At 31.0% G+C, this 21,355-nt stretch overlaps 1 protein-coding gene and 3 long non-coding RNA genes across 6 annotated transcripts; 1 reads left to right on the top strand and 3 right to left on the bottom strand.

Moving 5' to 3' along the window:
* The first annotated feature begins 911 nt into the window (after positions 1–911).
* LOC143198067 (cap-specific mRNA (nucleoside-2'-O-)-methyltransferase 1-like) lies at positions 912–12,171 on the top strand. 2 transcript variants are annotated; one of them, XM_076407017.1, is made up of 13 exons: positions 912–1,049; positions 1,111–1,328; positions 1,650–1,811; positions 1,862–1,997; positions 2,537–2,691; positions 3,802–3,994; positions 4,251–4,494; positions 7,288–7,359; positions 8,127–8,311; positions 9,389–9,508; positions 11,312–11,519; positions 11,633–11,802; positions 11,873–12,171. In XM_076407017.1, exons 1-13 carry the CDS (start codon positions 1,043–1,045, stop codon positions 12,028–12,030), a joined length of 2,028 nt encoding a protein of 675 aa, XP_076263132.1. In that variant the 5' UTR covers positions 912–1,042; the 3' UTR covers positions 12,031–12,171. The 2 variants fall into 2 exon arrangements, with proteins under 2 accessions (XP_076263132.1, XP_076263133.1); XM_076407018.1 differs by lacking the exon at positions 1,111–1,328 and having other exon boundaries at positions 916–1,049.
* Positions 2,547–4,807, bottom strand: LOC143198069 (uncharacterized). 2 transcript variants are annotated; one of them, XR_013006139.1, is made up of 4 exons: positions 4,690–4,807; positions 2,840–3,028; positions 2,732–2,786; positions 2,547–2,679 (listed from the first exon to the last, which is right to left on the bottom strand). It is a non-coding gene; the product is annotated as an uncharacterized LOC143198069 (long non-coding RNA). The 2 variants fall into 2 exon arrangements; XR_013006140.1 differs by having other exon boundaries at positions 2,732–2,783.
* On the bottom strand, positions 6,360–6,596 carry LOC143198071 (uncharacterized). The gene is made up of 2 exons (XR_013006142.1): positions 6,475–6,596; positions 6,360–6,396 (listed from the first exon to the last, which is right to left on the bottom strand). It is a non-coding gene; the product is annotated as an uncharacterized LOC143198071 (long non-coding RNA).
* A 1,954-nt stretch (positions 12,172–14,125) lies between the features above and the next one.
* Positions 14,126–16,218, bottom strand: LOC143198070 (uncharacterized). The gene is made up of 4 exons (XR_013006141.1): positions 15,997–16,218; positions 15,722–15,927; positions 15,093–15,666; positions 14,126–15,036 (listed from the first exon to the last, which is right to left on the bottom strand). It is a non-coding gene; the product is annotated as an uncharacterized LOC143198070 (long non-coding RNA).
* Between the last annotated feature and the right edge of the window lie 5,137 nt (positions 16,219–21,355).

The following is a 21,355-nucleotide window of genomic DNA, read 5'->3' as shown; positions in this document are numbered from 1 at the left end:
ATTTGAAGTGGTACTACATCCTGGGATGCAACACTTGAGATGTCTTAGGATTTAAACAAATCATTTTAACCAAAAAAGAACCATAAAAACACAGTTTACAAAATAAGAATATTTAACACGTAAGTTCGTATGTTTTTTAAGTTTGTTTTGTCAGCAATGAAAAAGATGCTTTCAACAAACGCTTAGTCGAAAAAAGTTAAACCGAAATTCTTTGTCTATAAATCAAATTGTTTTTATAGGATGCATAGAATTACCAAAAAAGTCCAAAATATCCAGTAAATTTTTGATTATTTCCACCAAATATAAACATACGTACACTACGCCTTGTTTTTTAGAATAGGCTTCTGAAAGCAGAAAGTGTCAAATTTCAGCTTTGCTACCAAATTTATACCTCGAGCCACCTAGCGGCAAATTAAATAACTAAAACACTATATCGCATGCCTTGTATGTACCCTTAAGATACCTTTCTAACTTCTCAATATTTTATGATCGAAGAACAGTATTAATTCTACAGTGTGGACAGCATCATCATTTATTAAGATGTCTGGATTAAAGATGGCAAAAAATATAGATATATCCATATTTTTGGCCGATATTTTTTGGTCGCTTTATCGATATTTTTGTAAGCCGATATTTAGATCAGATTATGATGTTAGATTCTTTCAATAAAATTAAATACATTTCCTAAACATTATATAAAACCATTTAATTATTCTTAATAAACATATTAAATTAATACTGTTGCCCTAGAGGTGTCGGCCACCGAGAAAAATATCGATATTTGTGATCAGATTGGTGACGTGATTTCATGATGTGGTTTGAAATATTTTTTTTCTATTAAACTTTGTACGGTTTATCTCTTTTATCTAATCTCTTGGAAGTAGTTGATAAATATATACTTCTACTTTTAGACACAACATCTTATTAATGTATTTCAGCAGTAATATTGCTTCTAGTAATTACTAACATTATATTACGGTATAAAGGATCAATTTTAGTATTTAGTATCAGCTGTGTTAGTGTCAGAGAAAAATAAAACTCGATGGCAAGTAAGTTTTACAGTTTATTTATTATAAACTATCGAAACCGATATACGTTAACTATTAACAGGTACTGGAACAGAAAGCAGCTCCATAGATAATGTACAGAGACAGATTTATGATAAAAATATATTTCGAATATATGAAAAAGCTAATTGGATAAAAAACAGCAATGCAGATACTTTCTCGTTGGATAAATGTAGGCCCATTGAAGGACCGAAAATGACGTCTGTTGATGACACCAAGTTTTGTGACTTACATACATTCAGAGAAATTTTTGAAAAGAGGGTTTGTTTATTTTCTTATGAGAATATAATATTGAAGCCTGGGAAATAGTTTTGACAATTTTTCTCGATTTACTTGTTGGGATATTTTCAACAGTCTACTATGGTATGGTGCCTTGTCCATACCAGTAATTCGTGGTTCCTCCAGGTTCCTTAACAATTTATTTTAAAACCAGAGCAAGGAAATTAACTCTGCTTTAGGACTAAAACTTAATATTAAGAATTAAAATTAGAATAAAAAAAATTACTAACAAGACCTAATTAAATATCATTCGAACTTTATTCCTATTATAACAACCATATTCCTAATTCATTACTGTTTTAGGATTTATTAGAACGTTTCAGTCCGGAAGATATCTATGAAGCAAAGTTAGAATTAAATCCTTTCGAAACTGTCAAGTCTGAAATGTTTATGAGCAAGGAGGCTACGAAATTGGCTAACATAGACGCGGCTACAGATTTTATGCTTACGAATATGGAGAAACAGGTACTATAGATAATTAAAAATATAATAAGGTCTGAAAAATTTTGTTTTAGGGGGATTTCCCTTTGCCTATTTGTTTTGCAGACGTTTGTGGTGGACCTGGTGCCTTTAGTGAATATTTATTATGGAAACGTGATTGGGACTATAAGGGTTTTGGAATTACACTTCAAGGGCCTGATGACTTTAAACGTAAGTATCAATTGTGTTTACAATGAGACGTTGTGTTTATACTAAACTGAATGTTAATATGGCGAGATTTCTTTTTTATTCTTCCTTCCTACAATGTCAGAACAAATATTCTAGTCTTTCAAATGTTTACATTATTTTAATCACACACGCTTGATTAATAATAATTCCACTTTTGATGGAATATCCTGGATTATGACTCCGACAGGTAAGATAAGGTAATGTGTTTATGATGACTTAGCATGTTGTTGTTGCACAGGGCCATATCTTTATTTAAATGATTTAAATATGCATAATACCTCACTTAATTAACGTTACAAATATGAATATAAAACCACTGCAAAGATACATTTACATTGCGGCAGCAAAACCACTACATTCTAGACATAGAATCATTTGAGATTATAACATTATATTTCTAAAGGGCAATGATTCAACTTTACTTCTTTAGTTTACTCAATTCAACTATATTTAGTTAATAAATATAAATATAAATAAATAATAAATAGTAAATATAATATAAAATATATTGTATTATGCAGTTGAGAATTCAAAATGCACAAGTTTTGCATCTTTTCAAAAACTGTATGGGGTCGGAAGAAATGGCGATGTATGCAACCCAACAAACATACGTGATTTTGCCTCAAAAGCTTTTAAGGAAGCTGATGGAGGAGTCCACCTTGTGCTGTCAGATGGGGTAAGTTATATTGTATGACATTAATAGTTAGTAAAATTACCTCTGTATTATTTCATTATCGGTGCCTAATTGATGCCTATGATTTGTGAGTCCTGCTAATATATTTAGTAATTAGTTTTTTTTTCTTACCTATGCACAGTCTTCTTACCTTAGTGGGAATGTTTCCTCTCTTCTGAAGCATTTCTCTACTACATTCATTACAAGTTCCCTAAATTTTTCAGCCTCAGGTTTTTCTCCACTCTGTCCTTGTTTGTGTTCTGTTGTCCTCCGCACGCTGTAAGTATCCCCACCAACTAAGTAGTCTCGCATTCGTATGTTGGGATTGGTCTGTAAATTTCTTTGAACAATTTTCTTTTAGTTTTATTTCATATTTTCTTATTATTAATGAATTTGCTTTAATAACGAACCACAAATTTAAAATTTTCATCCCCTGGCTTCCATTATGAAACCGCTATCGGTTTATATACCCAGACTTTACAAACTTTTTAGAGTATTCGCATTTACTTGTCCTATTTTTTAATCATTAATTTGTATGTTTATTACCTCTGGCTGCCCCATCACCATGGCTTTCATTTAGTGTTATTTTAGTGTCTTAGGCACATGTTCGTAAGATTTTGTAGCCGTTCTGATCTATCAGTTGTTATTATTACATTATCTGAACAAGCTCCCATGAGAATTTCTATTTTTTTACATTCGACTTTCCTTATTTTTTCATCCATTAAGATTGTCAACAGGGATGGGATTAAACTTCCTCCGTGTTTTAGTCCTGCTTAGATTCTGTTTTCGATTTCATATTGTCTGCAATGACAATTTTATTATTTACATCTCTTTATACTAATACAACTTAGAGTATTGCACTTCTTACTCTGTCAAATGCCTTTTAAAAGCTAATTTTGTACCTTTGTTTTTTTAGTTATAGTTTTTCCACTATTTGTATTATACTAAATATATAGTATTGTATAATTCTTCGCTTTCTGAAACCGTGCTACGATTCTGTTAGCGTATTATCTACTAATGAATATTGATAAAAAACATTTCTTAATAATTAGATACAATTATATACTAATATCTAAGTCATTAATTAAATATTTATTTATTTATTTATTTTAGTCACTTCCGAACGATGTCATTAACACCAAGTATAATTTACAAGAAATTTATATGAAACATCTTTATGTATGTCAATGTTACCTTGCATTACTAGTTTTAAGGCCTCATGGATCTCTTCTTTTAAAATTATTTGACGTATTTACACCGTTTAGCGCAGGACTGCTCTACCTCATGTATATATGCTTTGAGAGAGGTAGGTTTAAATGTAATTACTATATACCAGTGTTGCATAGTTTTAGACCAACTTCAATTATTTGAAAAACGTCTTGCTTTACCTCCTTGGTTATTTAAAATACTAGTGTTGTTCTTCATTGACATTAAAAAAGTAAACTTTTTAATCTCTATGAACAACAAATTTAACAGTCTAATGTTATTGAATAAATCTACAATTCAATTTAATTTCACTTTAGTAAGAGCAGATTATTAAGTTCACATTTCAAAATTTGTAGTGAGCATATTAAAACCAGTCACATCTTGCGCCTCCAATTCCGAAAGGTATTTCATTTGTAATGATTTAAGAGGTGATACTAGAACCAAAGCTATCGGGACATATCTGGGTAAAGTTGTTGATAAACTATGGTCTTACCGCTCTTACCGCCCTTCTCCAGGAAACGATATCTTGGAGATAGTTCCATTAGATGTTATTATGAAAAATACGACATTTTATGAGTACCTCTTTTGTAGTAACATAAGGTAAGTAAATAGTATATATTGCTAAACCAAAATATTGTGTTTCTTCCACATTTAATATGACAATATATATATATATATATATATATATATGATCCAGATACTGATATAAAAAAATATTGTACACATTCAATTCAATATCACACATTCACGCAGATTTATTTATTTCAAATAATTTGCTTGATCCTTTAAACTTACTTCGTGTTATATTTGTAGTTACTTCTAATACTTTTTGGATATCCTAATGTGGACTTCTTCAAGACAACTTTTTATTCCTATATTGAATGTGTTCGATGTGTTAAGGTTCAGGATCTGTAAATAAACACGTGTTATGTACTTGAATTCAATTGAATGGAATATTATAATGATATATTTCTCAGTTAAGCAATACCCTTCCACATTAGGGTATTTAGCTGTCCGGTATGAAACGCAAAGTATAAGCCGCCCTGCAGCCATATATAAGAGATTCCACCACTTATCTTTTTTATATATATTTTTATATCTTTTTTTATATATCTTTATTTATCTACCTTTTTTAATAACAAACAAAGAACAACTTGGAGGACCAAAAAAGATTCAGAAACAGCAAGGAAATTGATTTTCACATAGTATGACTAAAAATACCAGGCAAAAAAAGTTTTCTACGACGCATTGTAAATGGTAATGACAATGGATTCACTATGACAGAAAATCATTGGTTAGTCCCAGAGTGTCAGTTACATTGACAATGAGGGGAAATGTTTAAAGTCTTGCTGTGCATATAGTGGTATCAGCAAGACGCAGCAAATTACGAGCTATTAGAACTGAATGAAAGTGTTACTGCAGAGACCGACCAACACGAATTAAACAAATTGGATATCGTATTGTGGTAAAAAAATGAACAATACGAATAACAGACAAAAAGTCCTCCTTTTGCATGACAACGCTCGACCACACCTTGCAAGAAGTGTGAAGAATTGTTGTGTTGTTACCTTAAATGTCAGGTTTTATATACATACCACCTACTGATACTTAGTCAGATCGATACAACAAGTTTGAAAATGGATCTATGATTGTCAGTCCATTATCATTATTATCATAATCATCATTATCTCGACACGGTATCGCCATGTTGCTAGAATTCTATAGAAGATAGAAATAGAAGAAATAGAAAGTTTTATGAATTCTCAAATAAATTATGTAGAACAAAAATATATAAATAAAACAATGTAAGATACAGATAGGAGATTGAGAACAAGTAAAGAGCGTCGAGTCAGTGATATCATATTTTATTGAAAATAGCTCTAATCTTTGTGATGTGTGTAAAATGCGCTCGAGGGTGGTTTTAAATTAACAGCATCAGTATACACAGACAGATGTTCAAGGGTTTGAAAAAGCTATAATTTCTTATGCTCAAATCTTAATCAAACCTTTGACAAATAGTTAGTTGAAGTTTTGATGTTAACTATTGAAGGGTAATCATAGAATGAAGAAACTTAAAAGCGCATCTCCTATGTTAAAATTGGTTCTAAGTTACGCTCGGAATCCCCGTGTGAGGGCGCTTAGGCATGCGCCTTATGACACTTAGTTACGGCGGGAGATTTAAAAATGTTTAGCTGGAATTTTAAAAATTTGAATGGGAAATTTAAAAACGCATAGTAAAAAATTTTAATAGGAAATATTAAAAAATTCTTTTAACTGCTGTTCGGTCTATACAGTCAAGTTTCTGAACAAACGACCAAAATTAGAGGTTACTACTCCAGCAGCAAAAAGGAACCATATTCAGTAGCTGAATTAATGTTCTTCTAGAAGGCAAACAATATCTTCGATAACAGTTTATATCCTCTGCTACTGCATTTCAATAAGGATAAAGCCATTAGTTTTGCATCCAACCTGAAACGAAGCTGATGGGACAGGCTGTGTTATCTGTACATGAACATATAAATTTCAAGTTAGAACCTTCATTCTCTAATAATGAGCATAAGTTTCTTATTATATACTTACTTCTGGGTCCTGTTGGGGTAGAAGAATCTCCTATATCAGTCTCAAAAAGATTATGTGATTGTAATATTGGGGGTATATTTTCCTTGTCTTGTAGTAAAGGTAAAGAATCTCAATAAATATTGCTTAATTATTTCAATGCAATAAATCATTACTATTTAACAAAATACTTACTATCTAAATCACTCGGAGGAATTACATCTTGTTTTGGCCATGGCTTTCCACATTTTGGTCTATAGTCTTAATTTTTAAAATGATTACTAACTTTCCTGGACCTACATAGGAGATCATAAGAGATCCCATTAAGGTTTTCTTTTTATTACACTAATAAATTAAAATACACAGAATAATTTGAAATAATTGTCAAATATATATAAAAACACATACCGAAAAACTTGACGTAAATAAACAACACAAATTATATCACCTAAAAATGGCCGTTAACTGCTTAGGTTAGAATTATTAATACCGAGGCCGAACGAGAGAGAAACACACATATAGCTGTTGCATTTCTCATTTACATTTGGCCGCGTAACGGGGATTTCGAAAAGCTTAAACGTGGGACCCCATTTTTCCATATAACTTTCACTTCTAAATTTCTTTATTCTATGAGGATAATATAATATAGTAAAGCACCTGTTTACACCTGTAGGGGAGTAAGATAATATATTTTGTCATCCATTGATCCATTAATTGATTACATGCAAATACAATTATTATATCAATTAATTATAAAATATTTTGTTATATTATACTTGATATAAATTTATTTCTAAAGATATTTTTGGCTAAAATTATATTTTTATTTTTATTTAGAATTGCTCACGGACAATTAAACGCTTTGACAGAAATGCTAAAATTCTGCGAAAACACGGAACTTAATAGGAAGTAAGTAGACCCTAAAGAGCGTCCTAAACAGTTTAATTGTATAAGACAAACAATTTTAAGAATTTGCACTAGGCATTTGTACCGAACATGTTTCATTTATTATATTTTATTAAGAATTTTGTACAAAAAATTTAGGTAATTGTTTGGCAAGTCAAGGTATTATAGGATAAAATCTTGATGAGTAGGATGATCACGTACAGCTAGTTTCAAAAAAACGGTTTGTAACCATTTGAGAAAGGCTGGTTACAAAAAAAGGTAAATATTGGGTGCCACACGAGCTAAACCAAAAACCATTCCTAAAATAGATAGTTACTAGATGGCCAAGCAAATATTGACGACTAGAAAGGTTTTGTTATGTATTCAGTGGGATTTCCAAGGAATCATATAGTATGACCTGCTTCCCTGTTATCCAAACTGTTAATTCGAACCAAAAATAACAATTAAAACAAAGCTTTAAATTTAATGGTTTCTTTTTACTATATCTGTTAAAAACGTATCCTCTGTGCGGAATATTTCACCAAAATGTACGAAATTAACTTTTTAGAGATATTCAGTTCAGTTTCCATTAATTATCAATGACTTTCATTATCTTGATTAACTTTAACGTCCTTGTTACATTTCCTGACGATCCATAATTGTGTCAAGTTAGCCAATAATTCGTATACTTTTAGCGCAGTGTTTGAAATAAAAATATTAATTTAAATTAGCTCAATTATTATATGTTTATTGTTATATGTAATTTCTAAATATAATTCTATTTTATTTAGGCCATCAAAAGAACAAGAGGATGTCACTGACAGTATTGCCAACAAATTCAATACAAGAGCATCTTTAGTAGATTCAAGATCGAAGGATCTCTGCAAAATATGTTTAAATTATTTCGATATACCTTATTCTAAAACCTTTGAACAGTATACGTCGTCACCTAGAGTTCTAAAACAATATCACAAGGGTGAGTTCATATTATTTCTTAATAACACTGTTTCTGTGTGGTATCATATCAAGTATAAAGTTTCTTTTCTGTTTATTTTTGTGCTTTTGCAAATTTTTTGCAAATTGCCACTGACAATAAAAATTCGATCTACTACGATAATCCCAAGCAAAAAAGTCATGTGTCCAAGAAAACTAATCGCCCTAAGGCGGAATAGCCCTCGCCATAAATTGTTAAATAGCCATGAGTTGTTCAGATCAGCACAGCATGACTTGGCTGACACATAGTTTTGAAAGCTGAAGAAGTGGGAAAAGTGATCGATGACTGGTTCACTACCAAACGAACCATGTACCATGTATAATTTATACATGTAAAATAAATATATATGTGCTATCAAGAACTTTAATTATATCTTTAGAATAGTACCCAAATCTTTACATTAGATTTAAACTAAAGTAAGAAATCCACATTCTTTCACAACTATATTGGAAAATTTAAAGAGGATACACATGAGGGTCTTTGGATAATTAACACTGTCTTCTCACCTTTAACTTAATAGGAAAAATATGACCTGAATTTGCAGAATCACAACCCCAATATTTTCAGTCTGATTGCGTATCATGAGCAAAACAGAAGTTGTATTTAGCAAAATATTTAAAGAAACAATGTACAACCTGTGTTTCTAACTTTAATACTTTTAATACTAGAAAACAAAACAATAAAACTTTAATAGATTATCTTACATTGATTGAAAAATATGAAATAGAAAAGACGCTATAGAAAAATTATAAAAGATAAGATATCAGCAAAATATATTTATAATTTATCTACAAAATCATTGTCAACTTGCTGGTCTGCAGAGTTGATCATAACAAATATTGAACTTCGTTTATTTTTATTGCACATAGTTATTGATGGTTTCGAAGGATTGAAGGAATTCTAATTTGTTCTAAAAAATCCAGAAAAATTCCGAATAAAAATTTAAGTATAAATTTAATATTAATTATATATAATATTGACATAAAATTATTTTTGTGATATTTCATAATATTGTATGATTTTATAATTTTAGTATAATAATAATAGTTTCTATTTTAGAATTAAAAAGGAATATACCACGACTAGATAAAACTGTGATAATATCTACTTTGGATAAATTGAAAAACAATTATTCATATTGCTTTTTAGAATATGGGCTAACTGGCAATTTTTATTTTGGTAAGTTTATTATTATATTATTTAGCGCGAGAGTAATTATCCCGGGTGTTCTACCTTTAACGTGTTGTCCCTTTTATATTTGTATTTTTTGTCACAATGCTGTTAGGCTTACAATCTCGGATAGATATCGGCCGAGACAGACGGTCATGTTTGTTGTTCTCGACTCTCATATAACACATGTTCATACTGTATATCTTGTAAATACCAGACTGTAATACAAAGAAAAGAACTAAATTAACATCTAAGAGGCCGTGGAAGGCGCTCCTAAAGAACACAAATGGCAACAAATTTGCTACAAGCATTTTATCATATTTATTTTGCATGATGAAACATGCAATGTGATATCTCGCTTTCCAACCTTAAAAGTTATCGATCATTTTCTTTATTGAGGTTGGTGACTCTGGTGAAATAATGTTTATACATGTCACTGCTGTATTTTTTATTATATGCACCTCACTATACAACACTGCACAAGATCAGATAGTTTGATTCTTTTGAGTCTGAGTCCTGCTCTGGTGGTATCAAAAATTTGTATTGCTTCAATATTCTCATGAAAATGGAGCATTTCCTCATGCCCCCTTGCAATTCTCTTGATATCTTGACTGACTGTGGGGATCTGAAGGTCTCGATGTAGGTAGTCAGTTCTGTAGTATTTGGGTGCGCCCATAATGATTCTGAGGACTTTGTTCTGAAAATTTATATTTTGTTTATGTTACTTTTCTTAACTGAACTCCATATGTCCATATAGGTTTCAGTATTTGCTTATATAATAGCAATTTATTATATACTGATAATTGTGATTTTCTTCCAATCAGCCAATACGTGTTCCTATATTTAAATTCCAGTTCTTTTCTTTTTTTCTTTATACGTTCCTTCCAGCGAAGATTTAGACAGATTTACTTTCGTTAGTTTTTATTTTCCAAGCTTGTTTCCAATTATTTATATTGTCACTTGCCTATTGTAATTTGTAATTCGTATGGCTTCTTCACTAATTGTCTCCTACAGCTATAATCGCGGGATCATCAGCAAATATAGCCATCGTAATATTTTCCATTTGTGGTATAGCACAAGTGTAGAGTAGAAAAAACATTGGCCTAGTACACTTCCTTGTGGTAGATCGGCTTTAACTTATTTTATTGTAAAGTAAGATTCTTCTTGTTTAACTCTAAACATTATGGCTGTAATGTACCATTTTAGTAGTTCGGTGTATTGTTTTGGTAACATTTCTGTAATTTATGAACAACACCTTCATACCAAACCTTATCGAAGGCTTGTGCCACATCTAACAATATGGCTGACCATACTTTTTTACTTTCATAGGCTTTTTCAATAACATTTGTTATTCTCTGGACTGGTCAATTGCTGAATGCTTGTTAATAAACCCAAGCTGGTGTGTTGGTATTAGGTTTTTTTTGTCTATGATCGGTTTTATTCTTTCCAACAGGAGTTTTTCAAATCTTTGATATCACTGGCAGCACTGACATAGATCTATAGGCTTTTATTTCGTTTGGTGACTTTTGTTTTTTTTTAATGTTTTAATCCAAATGCTGTATTGATCAAGTTGGTGAGTTTTATAATTCCATTTCTTGGTAGCTTTTGCAGTAATTATCCTGTTATTAAATCATAGCCTGGTGATTTCCATAGCCTGGTGATATATATACTGTCGAACATAGAACTTCCCCTTTTTTTTGAAGTCGGTTAAAAATACCTTACGTTCTCAAAATAAATATTTCATTAGACTAAACGAAACATACAGTTTTATACCTATATATCAAAACTTATATAAATGTTTTATTATTTTAGCCAAAGATAATAAGGTTTACGAGATGTCTGTACAATGTGAAGAGAAATATATACAAAATTTATATTTGGAAAACGGAACCTTTGTATATGGCGAATTAGTGAAAGAAGGACTAGGATTTAACCTAGGGATTGAATCTAGGACTCTCCATATAATAGATGCTGTGACCTTAGGAACAGTTTGCCTCGATGGCTATACCTCCATCGAACGGTAATAATAATATTTACAACAAATTTTTGTGATGATAATGATCTCATACATTTATTTATGTCAACATAAATTATTGTCGCAAATTATTCGTTAATATATTTTTCTTAACTCAGGTTACAATTAATTACACGATACTGTAAAGCTATTAATAAAGAATCCCAGTTGCATAAATGCTGTAGATTAAGTCCAAAAGTGTTCAAAAATCTAAATTCTCTTTCGCTTAAAAGTTTTGACGCCGGTCCAGCGCATACTTTAAAGACCATATTAATATATAACAACACTGGTAGGTTATTTATTGTTGTTATTAATATGTATGTGAGTATATTATACACATAAAAATATATATATTTTAGATAAAACATTCCTTGGGCGCTTTAATAGAAGATACCACGAACAAATAAACATCAACTATATAACACCTATATTAGAAAAGCGTAATATTACGAACCCCTTGCGACGCCCGCAAATGTCTTATTTTGATGATCAATTCAACTGGTCTTCCCAACCTTGAAACTGCTGAGATCTCTATCACTGGATTAAATATACGAACTACACATAATATTTATATTAGCTGTCCCAGCAGACGTTGTTTTGCCATATGAATTATTTCTACAGTATAAAATTATATTTTATCTATTGAAAGTGTATCTAGTTTATGAGTGGAAAAGGCAGGGTAAGTTAGGATACTGTAAACTGAAGGTAATTTCAGTCCAGCACATGCGCATTTTCATTTATTTGAATTAATAGTCTGAATGGAGAAGCGCTCTCGTGACAAACTCTACGCAAGCGCATTTACCTTGTTCTGTAACGTATTTAAAATGTTACTCTAATATATTTTTCTTGGTGTATCGTTCCGTAACGGAGAAATTTAGCCCTATGAAATTAAAAAATAATCAAACATGTTACAATAGTAACGAAAATATTGAGAACTCATTTAATTTTTTTTATAACATCTTACCTTCAATCTTTTATATCTTTCTATCTTTAATCTTCTTCTAATATTCTAAATATTCTTCTATATTTTATCAATAAATTAATTTACAATTAATTTATTACTACTTTTCCTATATACTTGGATTAATTAACAAGCAAGACGAGTGCGAGAAAATACATCAGTATGTATTCCTCAATTATAAAATTATTAACTATTATTATAAAATTAATTATTGTTATAAAATTATTATTATTAACTTACAGCTATAGTTTACACTAAATGCATACACTTTATATAAGCTCGTATGGTTTTGTTCACTTCAATCTCCTGATATCCTGCGCGCTGTCTAGCAGTTGTATTGCTTCCACGTTACTATGATTTAGAAATCTCCTTTCGCGTTTCAAGGCGAAATCTTGGATAACTTCGCAAATCCATTTCATTTCCAGGTCATCGTGCAGTTCTTCATTGGTTACATAGTGATAGGCATTGATAATCTATCGAAGAACCTTGTTTTGATAGTGTGGTTGATTTGAATTTTTAATGCAACCCCATATATGCACCCCATATATGCAAGGTCCAAATTAGCCTTATAATTATATTATAGATCAACCTCTTTGATTTTAGATCAAGTTGAGAGTATCTTCCAACTAAATAGTATAGTTGTTTTATTTTGGTTCTAATGTGCTTGCTTTTTGTCTAACGTGATGCTACTCATTCAATGACTAGTAAATATAGTAATATGAAAATTATCATAATTTTTTGATGAAATATTTTAAATTAAATGCTAATCAAAATGTACATTTTAATAATTGAGTGTGGTAATTTTGTTTAGCGAGTAAATAAATATTGAGAACCATTTGAAAATAAAAACTCATGTTCTATTAAAAAATTTATTGCAAACCTTTAAAACGGAGTGAAAAAGATCATATTTATATCGATACATCAAGTCCATGCACCATTTACATAAATACATCATATTGAAACATTTTTAAACAAAGTCCATAAACCATATTAACCTAAAGTCTTGGTAGTCTTGATATTCTCTGGTATTATTTACGAAAAGTTCAGAAACCATATTTGTATATGTAATTCATCTATCTCCAAGCAAAATCTTCATCTTTCACACCATCGTACTTTTCACCTGAAAGTCACATGCCCTTTTATAAAAATATATTCTTTTTTTCCTTGTTTGCTTTACTCCTCCACCTTCAGAAGAGTAGTCATTAGATCGTTAGGGTGTCATTGATGTTAATGTTAATATTATATGTTTTATTTATTCGATTCAGGTCAACTCCTACTGGTAAATTTGATAAATCTGGTAATTTTCAAAGTGTCGTAATCCACTACTCTTGCATTTTGCAAAATCCGGCAAATTTTGGTACTATTTTTGATGGGTAAACCCCAGTGAAGATTCGACTACTGAACTCATTATCTTTGAAATGACATATTGTACACCTGGGGTGTGCAACTCCAATGGTAAGTAGTGGGGCAAAGTTTTACTTAGTTCAATCATTGGCGGCGCTGACAACGTGAATTTGATTGGTTAGTTTAAAATAGTTATGTAGAAACCTGTAAGGAAAATACTTTGCTTTGATTGGTCTGCCATTTTGCCTGATTACTTTGTGACGTCACATTTATTGATCAATAGTATTTAAATGAAAATCGAATATAATTTTTAAAATTAATTTATTAAAATAAAATCCTATACAAATATACATAAGTGTAAATATAAATATATATAAAAAAACAATTATGAATTATATTCTAGGCAAAATTAAAATATCTATAATTCTTCTATAACGCCTTCTTATATTTGTTTAGTGCCATCAATTTTATAGGATCTATTAGAGTTCTAACTTATTTTCATATATTAAAGGTAAACTGTAAATCCTTCCCTGTTGATATTGCATTAACTTCATTAAAGCAAAAATACAATCACACGTCATAATAACTTTTAAAATTTGGTCTTGAAAATATTATGGATTGGACAGTTCAAACACTAAAAATTTATGTTTTCTAAAGATATTTAGATTTTACAGTATTTGATCTGTGGAGCTATTTCTTTACAATTTTCTCCTAGAGAATGATGTGAAAAAATTGGAGTGATGATGTGAACATACTAGGTAAAGGATGCTGTTTCTACCTCCATGACCTCTAATAGATCCAACAAAATACTTTAAGCAATCGTGGTTAAGATTTGTTAAACAAATGTAGTTATTTGTAAATTTAGACAAAATAGATTTCTTTGAGGTAATAAATCCCCTAAAAGTAGCAATTAAATTTTTAATTGATGGCACCGTAACAAATATTTTCTTAACAAGGCAATAAAATTTAAATATACAATAGCTCTACTATAAAATTATTAACATTGATTGTTCTAAAAAGTTAAAGTATTACAAATATTTTAGGGGTATTTTACAATTAAAAGTAGTATTTATTACTACTAATTATTCAGTTATCATAAATATTACCTTCTTGTAAGACTTCTTTATGTAGAGACATCACACTGACAGCATACGAACAACTTGGTAGATTAATTGAATTTTATTACTACTAACATCTTCATAAATAGGTTTTGATTTTCTGTAAATAAACAATATATAAACAGACATGTAGTAGATAGATAATTTTATATGTACCTGATAAAAACAATGTTGGATATGCATTTACCCTAATACCTGTTCGTGAAGGAAGGGTAATTCTAAATTTTTAACTAAAATGTCGTTGATATATTTACACTTTGGTTTATCCTAGTAACTTACTACTATTTACTTGATCAACCCATTTTTGGAAATGAGCGAGATCATTTTTTGGGAAACGATGTCTAATTTCCGTAGTAGATTTTTACTCCGGTACACTACATTTACTACACTGACGCATTGTCATCAATTTTTATATTATTGCTCCATAATAATTAATGTAAAACAGAAAATATGCACAACGTAAAAGGAAGATTTCTTGATCTAAACAAAAACACAAAAACCAAAACCTTCAAACGACAAACTAAAAAATGGACGCCCATTAAAAATGCTGACTTTGCACACAATTTGATCGACCAATCACGTTCCATGTTAGTGGCGGTACCAGGAATTTAAACTAGCCAATCACAATTTGCGACCGCAGCGCTACCGTTGATTGAACTAAACAAAACATTTCCCCAAGGTCGCCTATACCGCGAAATTTTTATTCTTTCTATGTTGTACACTTACTAACCTAAAACAAAATCGATGGTTAATTACAACAAAATGTGTATAAAAGTTATAATTACCTTTAAAATTACTTCAAGTACAATTGCATATTATTTCTCTCATACCCTTTGCAACGTTTTTATTTCAACAAAAAGAATAATTACCTTCTTTGCTTCTTGTTATCGTTTTGAAATCTGTAGCTATATCGGGGTGAAATGTTTGCATATGTTGACTTCTACTGAATGTCCAAAATATTTTGTTACAAGTTTAGCACTTAATATTCTTACTATAAACAAAATTGAACCTATTTGGATATTTTAATATTATTAAACTTAACCTTACATTCCGTACTTACCCTTGCTATTCCATATTTTAAAACCAATGTATGTTACAATACTAAGAAAAACACAACAATTTAATTATTATTGTTATAAACTTGTTGATGCAACACAAAATTTTAATCCAATCATATTTTTAAATCTACATATCCTAGGGTAATTTGTTTTCACTCAACCACAAAATATACAGACCACATACATTACACATACTACATACTATACATTTCAATGTTTTGTGCACTCGACCAACGGTTTATTTTAAAATGACCGATTATACACTGTAGGTGGGGAAAGGTGAGCGCAAATATTTGGCGCATGCGCACAATATTCCATAATTACCTGCAGTTTAGCGTATTCTGGGCACGTTACTCTACTATATAAGTAAGTAATTAGGTTCAGGAGGTAAATAAAAATGGTAAAATTTTGGAAATAACACATTTTATTTAAAAAAGTATTGAATAAAACGAAATTATAAGAATATAATTAATACATATCCAGCCATTCCATTATTATAAAAACATCATATTACACATCATTATTTTTTATAAATAAATATATACTAATTTGATAAATAATTGATTTAATGTTGAAACTATATATAAGGAGGGAAATAAACATTGAACATATTTTATTTAAAGAATTATTGAATAAAAAGAAATCATTTTTATGAACACATGTTCTATAACTACATAGTTAAATTAATTTACATATTTGAACAATTAACAAGATCTCCAAGAACCATATAAATATACATTACCATAAGACCAAAGTCGTTTAGGTCAAAACCAGCCAATGTAATTTTAGTTTATAATGGTTCTTTTCTTCTATCTCGTCCAGAACTTAATCAGAATCATGATGTAATAATTATAAATAATTACTGTATGATTGATTGAAATTTTTTTATCAGTGCTAATTGTTCTCATCTGTGTGATACTAGATAATTAAATAAATAAAATAGTTCATCGATATTTTTATTGTTACATTATTAATAGTCACAGATTTCAATTTAAGGAATGATCTAGCAATTGAAATAATTTTAAATAATGATCTAGAAGTTGTCAATGATTCTTATATAGTTAGCAGAGAATTGTTCAAGTATTAATAAACATTTGTTGTTGCCTTTTCCATTGAATACCTTTCACTATATATGTTATTGTCAAGTCGTATCAACGATTTAAAAGTGGTGATTTTGATATCAATAGCAAATAACAGCCCAAAACAATATTTCCCAAACATTGTTCTGCATTGTCCGGTAATTTTCACACTGCCTCTTCGTGGCGCACTTAATTCTTTTAAAGCTAAACGGGTTCCATTAGGTAAAATAATACACATTTATTTATAGTACGAGAGAAGAGACTCAAAATAATCGCAAAGAAGATAATTATTATTCCAGACCATCAATCTGGCTTAATAACCACGGGATAATAGAACAAATACATAGATTAGTGAATCAAATTAACAAAAACTTAACGATAAAAAATATTGCTCTGGTGCATTTCTCGATATTTTTCAGGCCTTCGACAAGGTGTGGCACACTGACCACATGTTAAATTGAAAAATCTTTTGCACCATACGTACTTTGAACTGCTGAAATCGTACCTCACAGATAGACATTTTATTGTCAAACACGGTGACGAATACACTGACCTACAACCAGTATATTCGGGTGTACCGCAGGGCAGTGTTCTTAGCCCATTATTATATCTTTTGTATACAGCTGACCTACCGACCTCAAGAAGCATTACTGTTGCAACATATGCTGGCGATAGGATCCAATATCAGCCACAAGAAATCTCGAAATTCACCTTAACAAAGTCGAATTGTAGTTGAAAACGTGGTATATCAAAGCAAATGAGACAAAATCTACCCATATGACATTCACCCTTCGTAGATGAACATGTCCTTCGGTAAAATTAAAAAGTTAGGATAGAATTTAAAATAAGTTAGAATAGTATCTAGAATAAGATTTAGATTGTAAGTTGTACAGCAGATCACTTACTGAAGTGATCTTCTACAGGTTAGGATGGTTATATTATATAACTGAACTCATATAATAATACTTATTGCCCACGGGAAGATTATTAACGTTCTAAGAGATTATTAGAAATACATTAGAAACTGGATCCTTGATAATATTAAATCCTTCAATAGTTCAGGTGGTGTATCAGTAACGGGTAGTTGCACCTAAGAGCATTACAATGCAGGCATTCCTTGTCCATAAATCCAGTTATGACTTTTGGATGAGCATAATATTCAACAACGGGCTCATACGCGAATACTAGTCGCAGGAATGACTGAGAGATGAATGCCCGACTTTTCGGTTGGAGTTGTCGTTAATTTACTCTCAGTCTGTTGAATGTGGGTCGGCGTGATCGTCTTTGCTTTAATCTTTGTTCTTCATTTCACTCAGCACTCGTATATCTTCCGATTCTACTTGATACAATCGCGCCATTCTTTCACATGCACCAGTATTGTCTTGTTGGATTTGTTCTGCGTTTCTTTCGGCTCTGGCATTCTGCATAGCTATCGCATTACGTGTTTTACGGCCCAAAGAAGCTACTGTCGTGCTCTAAGTCGTGTTGGCATTGTTCTCTGTTAAAAAAAACTTAAATTACTTTATACGTTTTTATTTTATTTAAGTTATAGTTCTATTGATCTTTTTGGATTTAATTGGTGAATTTAGATTAATGATAATAATTTGGATTATGGAATGCACCTTGCAAATTAATAATAAATTTACTTGAGGATTACACTTAGATAGTTAAATGATATTCGTAAACGTACTATAAAAACCAGTATAATATTAATGTGTTTTTTAAGTTACCTTTCACAATATTCTTCCTTTAGAATAATACAGTAGAAATACACTAATTTTCATAATAATAATTACACACTGCAAATTTATAATGAATTTAGTTAAAAATTACACGAAAATAATAAAATGATAATTGTAAACGTCACTACCACCAGGTACAAACAATAATAATGGCCGAAATTTTCAAAAAACTGTGTAAGAAATATACGACTGTAAAAAACCTCTCCAACCATTCCTATGCAAGTTTCTATTGACTAGGTCTGCACATAGGCACTTTTTCTTATCTAGCCTGACAGTTTTCACAACTTGCATCCTTTTCTACCACACCTTTCGTACCATAGTCGTACCTCAAGGTTCCCCGCTGGCCCCAGCCTTATTTAACCTCTTTATTTCAGATATGGCGAGAAAAGAGCATATTGACGCCTCCTTTTACGCTGACGACACTGCTTTCTTCACGGCCGCCAGGTTCAAAGTTACAATTCATGAACGTTTACAGAAGCAGCTCGATCATGCGGTCAAGTGGTTCAAATTCTGGAGGTTGCAAATCAACCCCCTGAAAACCCAGGCCATCATTTTCCACAAGAAGCGTTACGCACTGCGCGTCTCGCAACTTAAGATCGACACCGCAATAATTCCATGGCTGGATAACGTCACGTACCTAGGTTTTCACTTCGACCGGCGGTTCGGTTGGCATTCCCAAATCCAGAAAGCAATCCAAAAAGGTTCGGGGATTGCAAACCTGCTATCTTCTCTGATCTGCCCTTCTAGCAGACTTCCCATCTCCATCAAATGCTTATTTTACAAGATGTTAATTCGGTCCGTACTCCTCTACGGATCTAATGTCTACTTCAAGTGTGTTACACCCAACCAGGTCAAACGGCTTCAAGTTTTCCAAAATAAGCTCCTCGGGAGAATATTAAACGCTCCATGGTTTGTCATAAATAATCAAATTCATAGGGAAACTGACACTCCAGAAATCAAGCACTTCATATCTCAATCATTCCACAAACAACAACTCAGCTCAAGTTCTTCTGAAAACGCGCTAGTTCGCGAGCTGGTCGACATGCTGGGAGCTTAGCACCGCGTCACCGCTAAGCTCTCCCCCTTTTCCAGGCTGAAACGACCTCATCCGTCGCTACAGTAATAACTTTTGTCCCCATACAACAGTACCCAGTTGTGTGTTAACTCAGGTTCGCGAATCAATAGAATCGCCGGGTCCTCGTGCCCAATACCGACTGCCCGATCAGCGGGTGCCATATCCCCAAATTTAATGCAGTAGCAGTAGTGATCCACAGGGGTCAACTGTAAGGCGGTTTCGGTTTAGTGTACTGGTAAGCCCAGAGGCAGTCCCACATAACCCGGTCCAACTTGTCACTCCATGGCAAGTCTCCGCGACCATTGCATTCCACCGCCTGGTTTTTAGGCCAGAACAAAAAAAATTTGTACCATAGTCTCAGTTGTGGTAAGATGTCATTTTTGGGTTATTATCAAATTATCAAATCAACCTGATCATCTAACGAATCTAATGGTTTTCCAACTGATACCTTTCTTAGTATATTTGTTGCATTCCATCTTAGTATATTTGTTTTTAACACATTGTTCAAAGATTCTATTGCCATATTTGTATTGATTTGAAATATGTTTTAAAATACTTGTAAAATCAGAAAGATATAAGTATAAAAACAAATAGACAGAAAACGTACACAAACATGATCATATTTCATTCTTACCTTTACTATAATCTTCAAATAAGTTCTGTTTCCAAGTTATTTAACAAAAATATATCCTTTGTTCCATAACAATCTATAAAACATGTGATATAAAATGATAATATTTTACTAATATAATTCATACCTGACGGGAATAACTGATCAAGTGCTAATTTATTCAGTTAACGACCGAAGCTGAAAATGATTGAATTACTAATATCACTTTTTAAAAGTAGGGGTTGGCATTAGAAGGGAAAAAATTTAGGACTGTATGTATTTTTTAATGCCACATAAAAAAATAAAAGTATTTGTCCAAAAAATGAAAATAAATTTCTGTGTTGAGCCACCCTTAGTACTTAGGGGTATAAAAATTGGTTATAAACCGATTCTTAGTCCTACAGAATATACATATGAAATTTAATCAAAATCAATCAAGCTGTTTCGGAAAAGACGAAAACTATGACACGAGATTTTTATGTATTAGATAGAATAGTAATTTTGGTTTGTCTCTAATGTTTATTTATAGGTAAATAAATTATATTCGTTATCCTACATATTGTTTTTTTTTTCTATAATAAAAAATATGTTTTAAAGATTAGATATTAATAAGACATTAATTATAAAATAAATATATAGATTATAAAAAAATATAAAATATAATTAAATATAAATATTATTGGATCTTTATAATAAATGTTTGATATTACTGTCTAATCCAGCATATCTTCTGTTGAAGTAAGCAGGCAATAGGCGACATAGGTCGTCCTTGGTTTCGTGAGTTTTCTTCCGGAAATAGTTTCTTCCAATTTTAACAAGGGAGGTTCATTTTCATCAGGTTCATCATTAGTGTTT

The sequence above is a fragment of the Rhynchophorus ferrugineus genome, unplaced genomic scaffold (genome assembly GCF_030347505.1).
Source record: "Rhynchophorus ferrugineus isolate W39M unplaced genomic scaffold, kcgeb_rfMv2 rfM6, whole genome shotgun sequence".
NCBI lineage: Eukaryota > Metazoa > Arthropoda > Insecta > Coleoptera > Curculionidae > Rhynchophorus > Rhynchophorus ferrugineus.
Note: the sequence above shows the minus strand (reverse complement) of the source record. Positions and strands in the feature narration are given on the sequence as shown.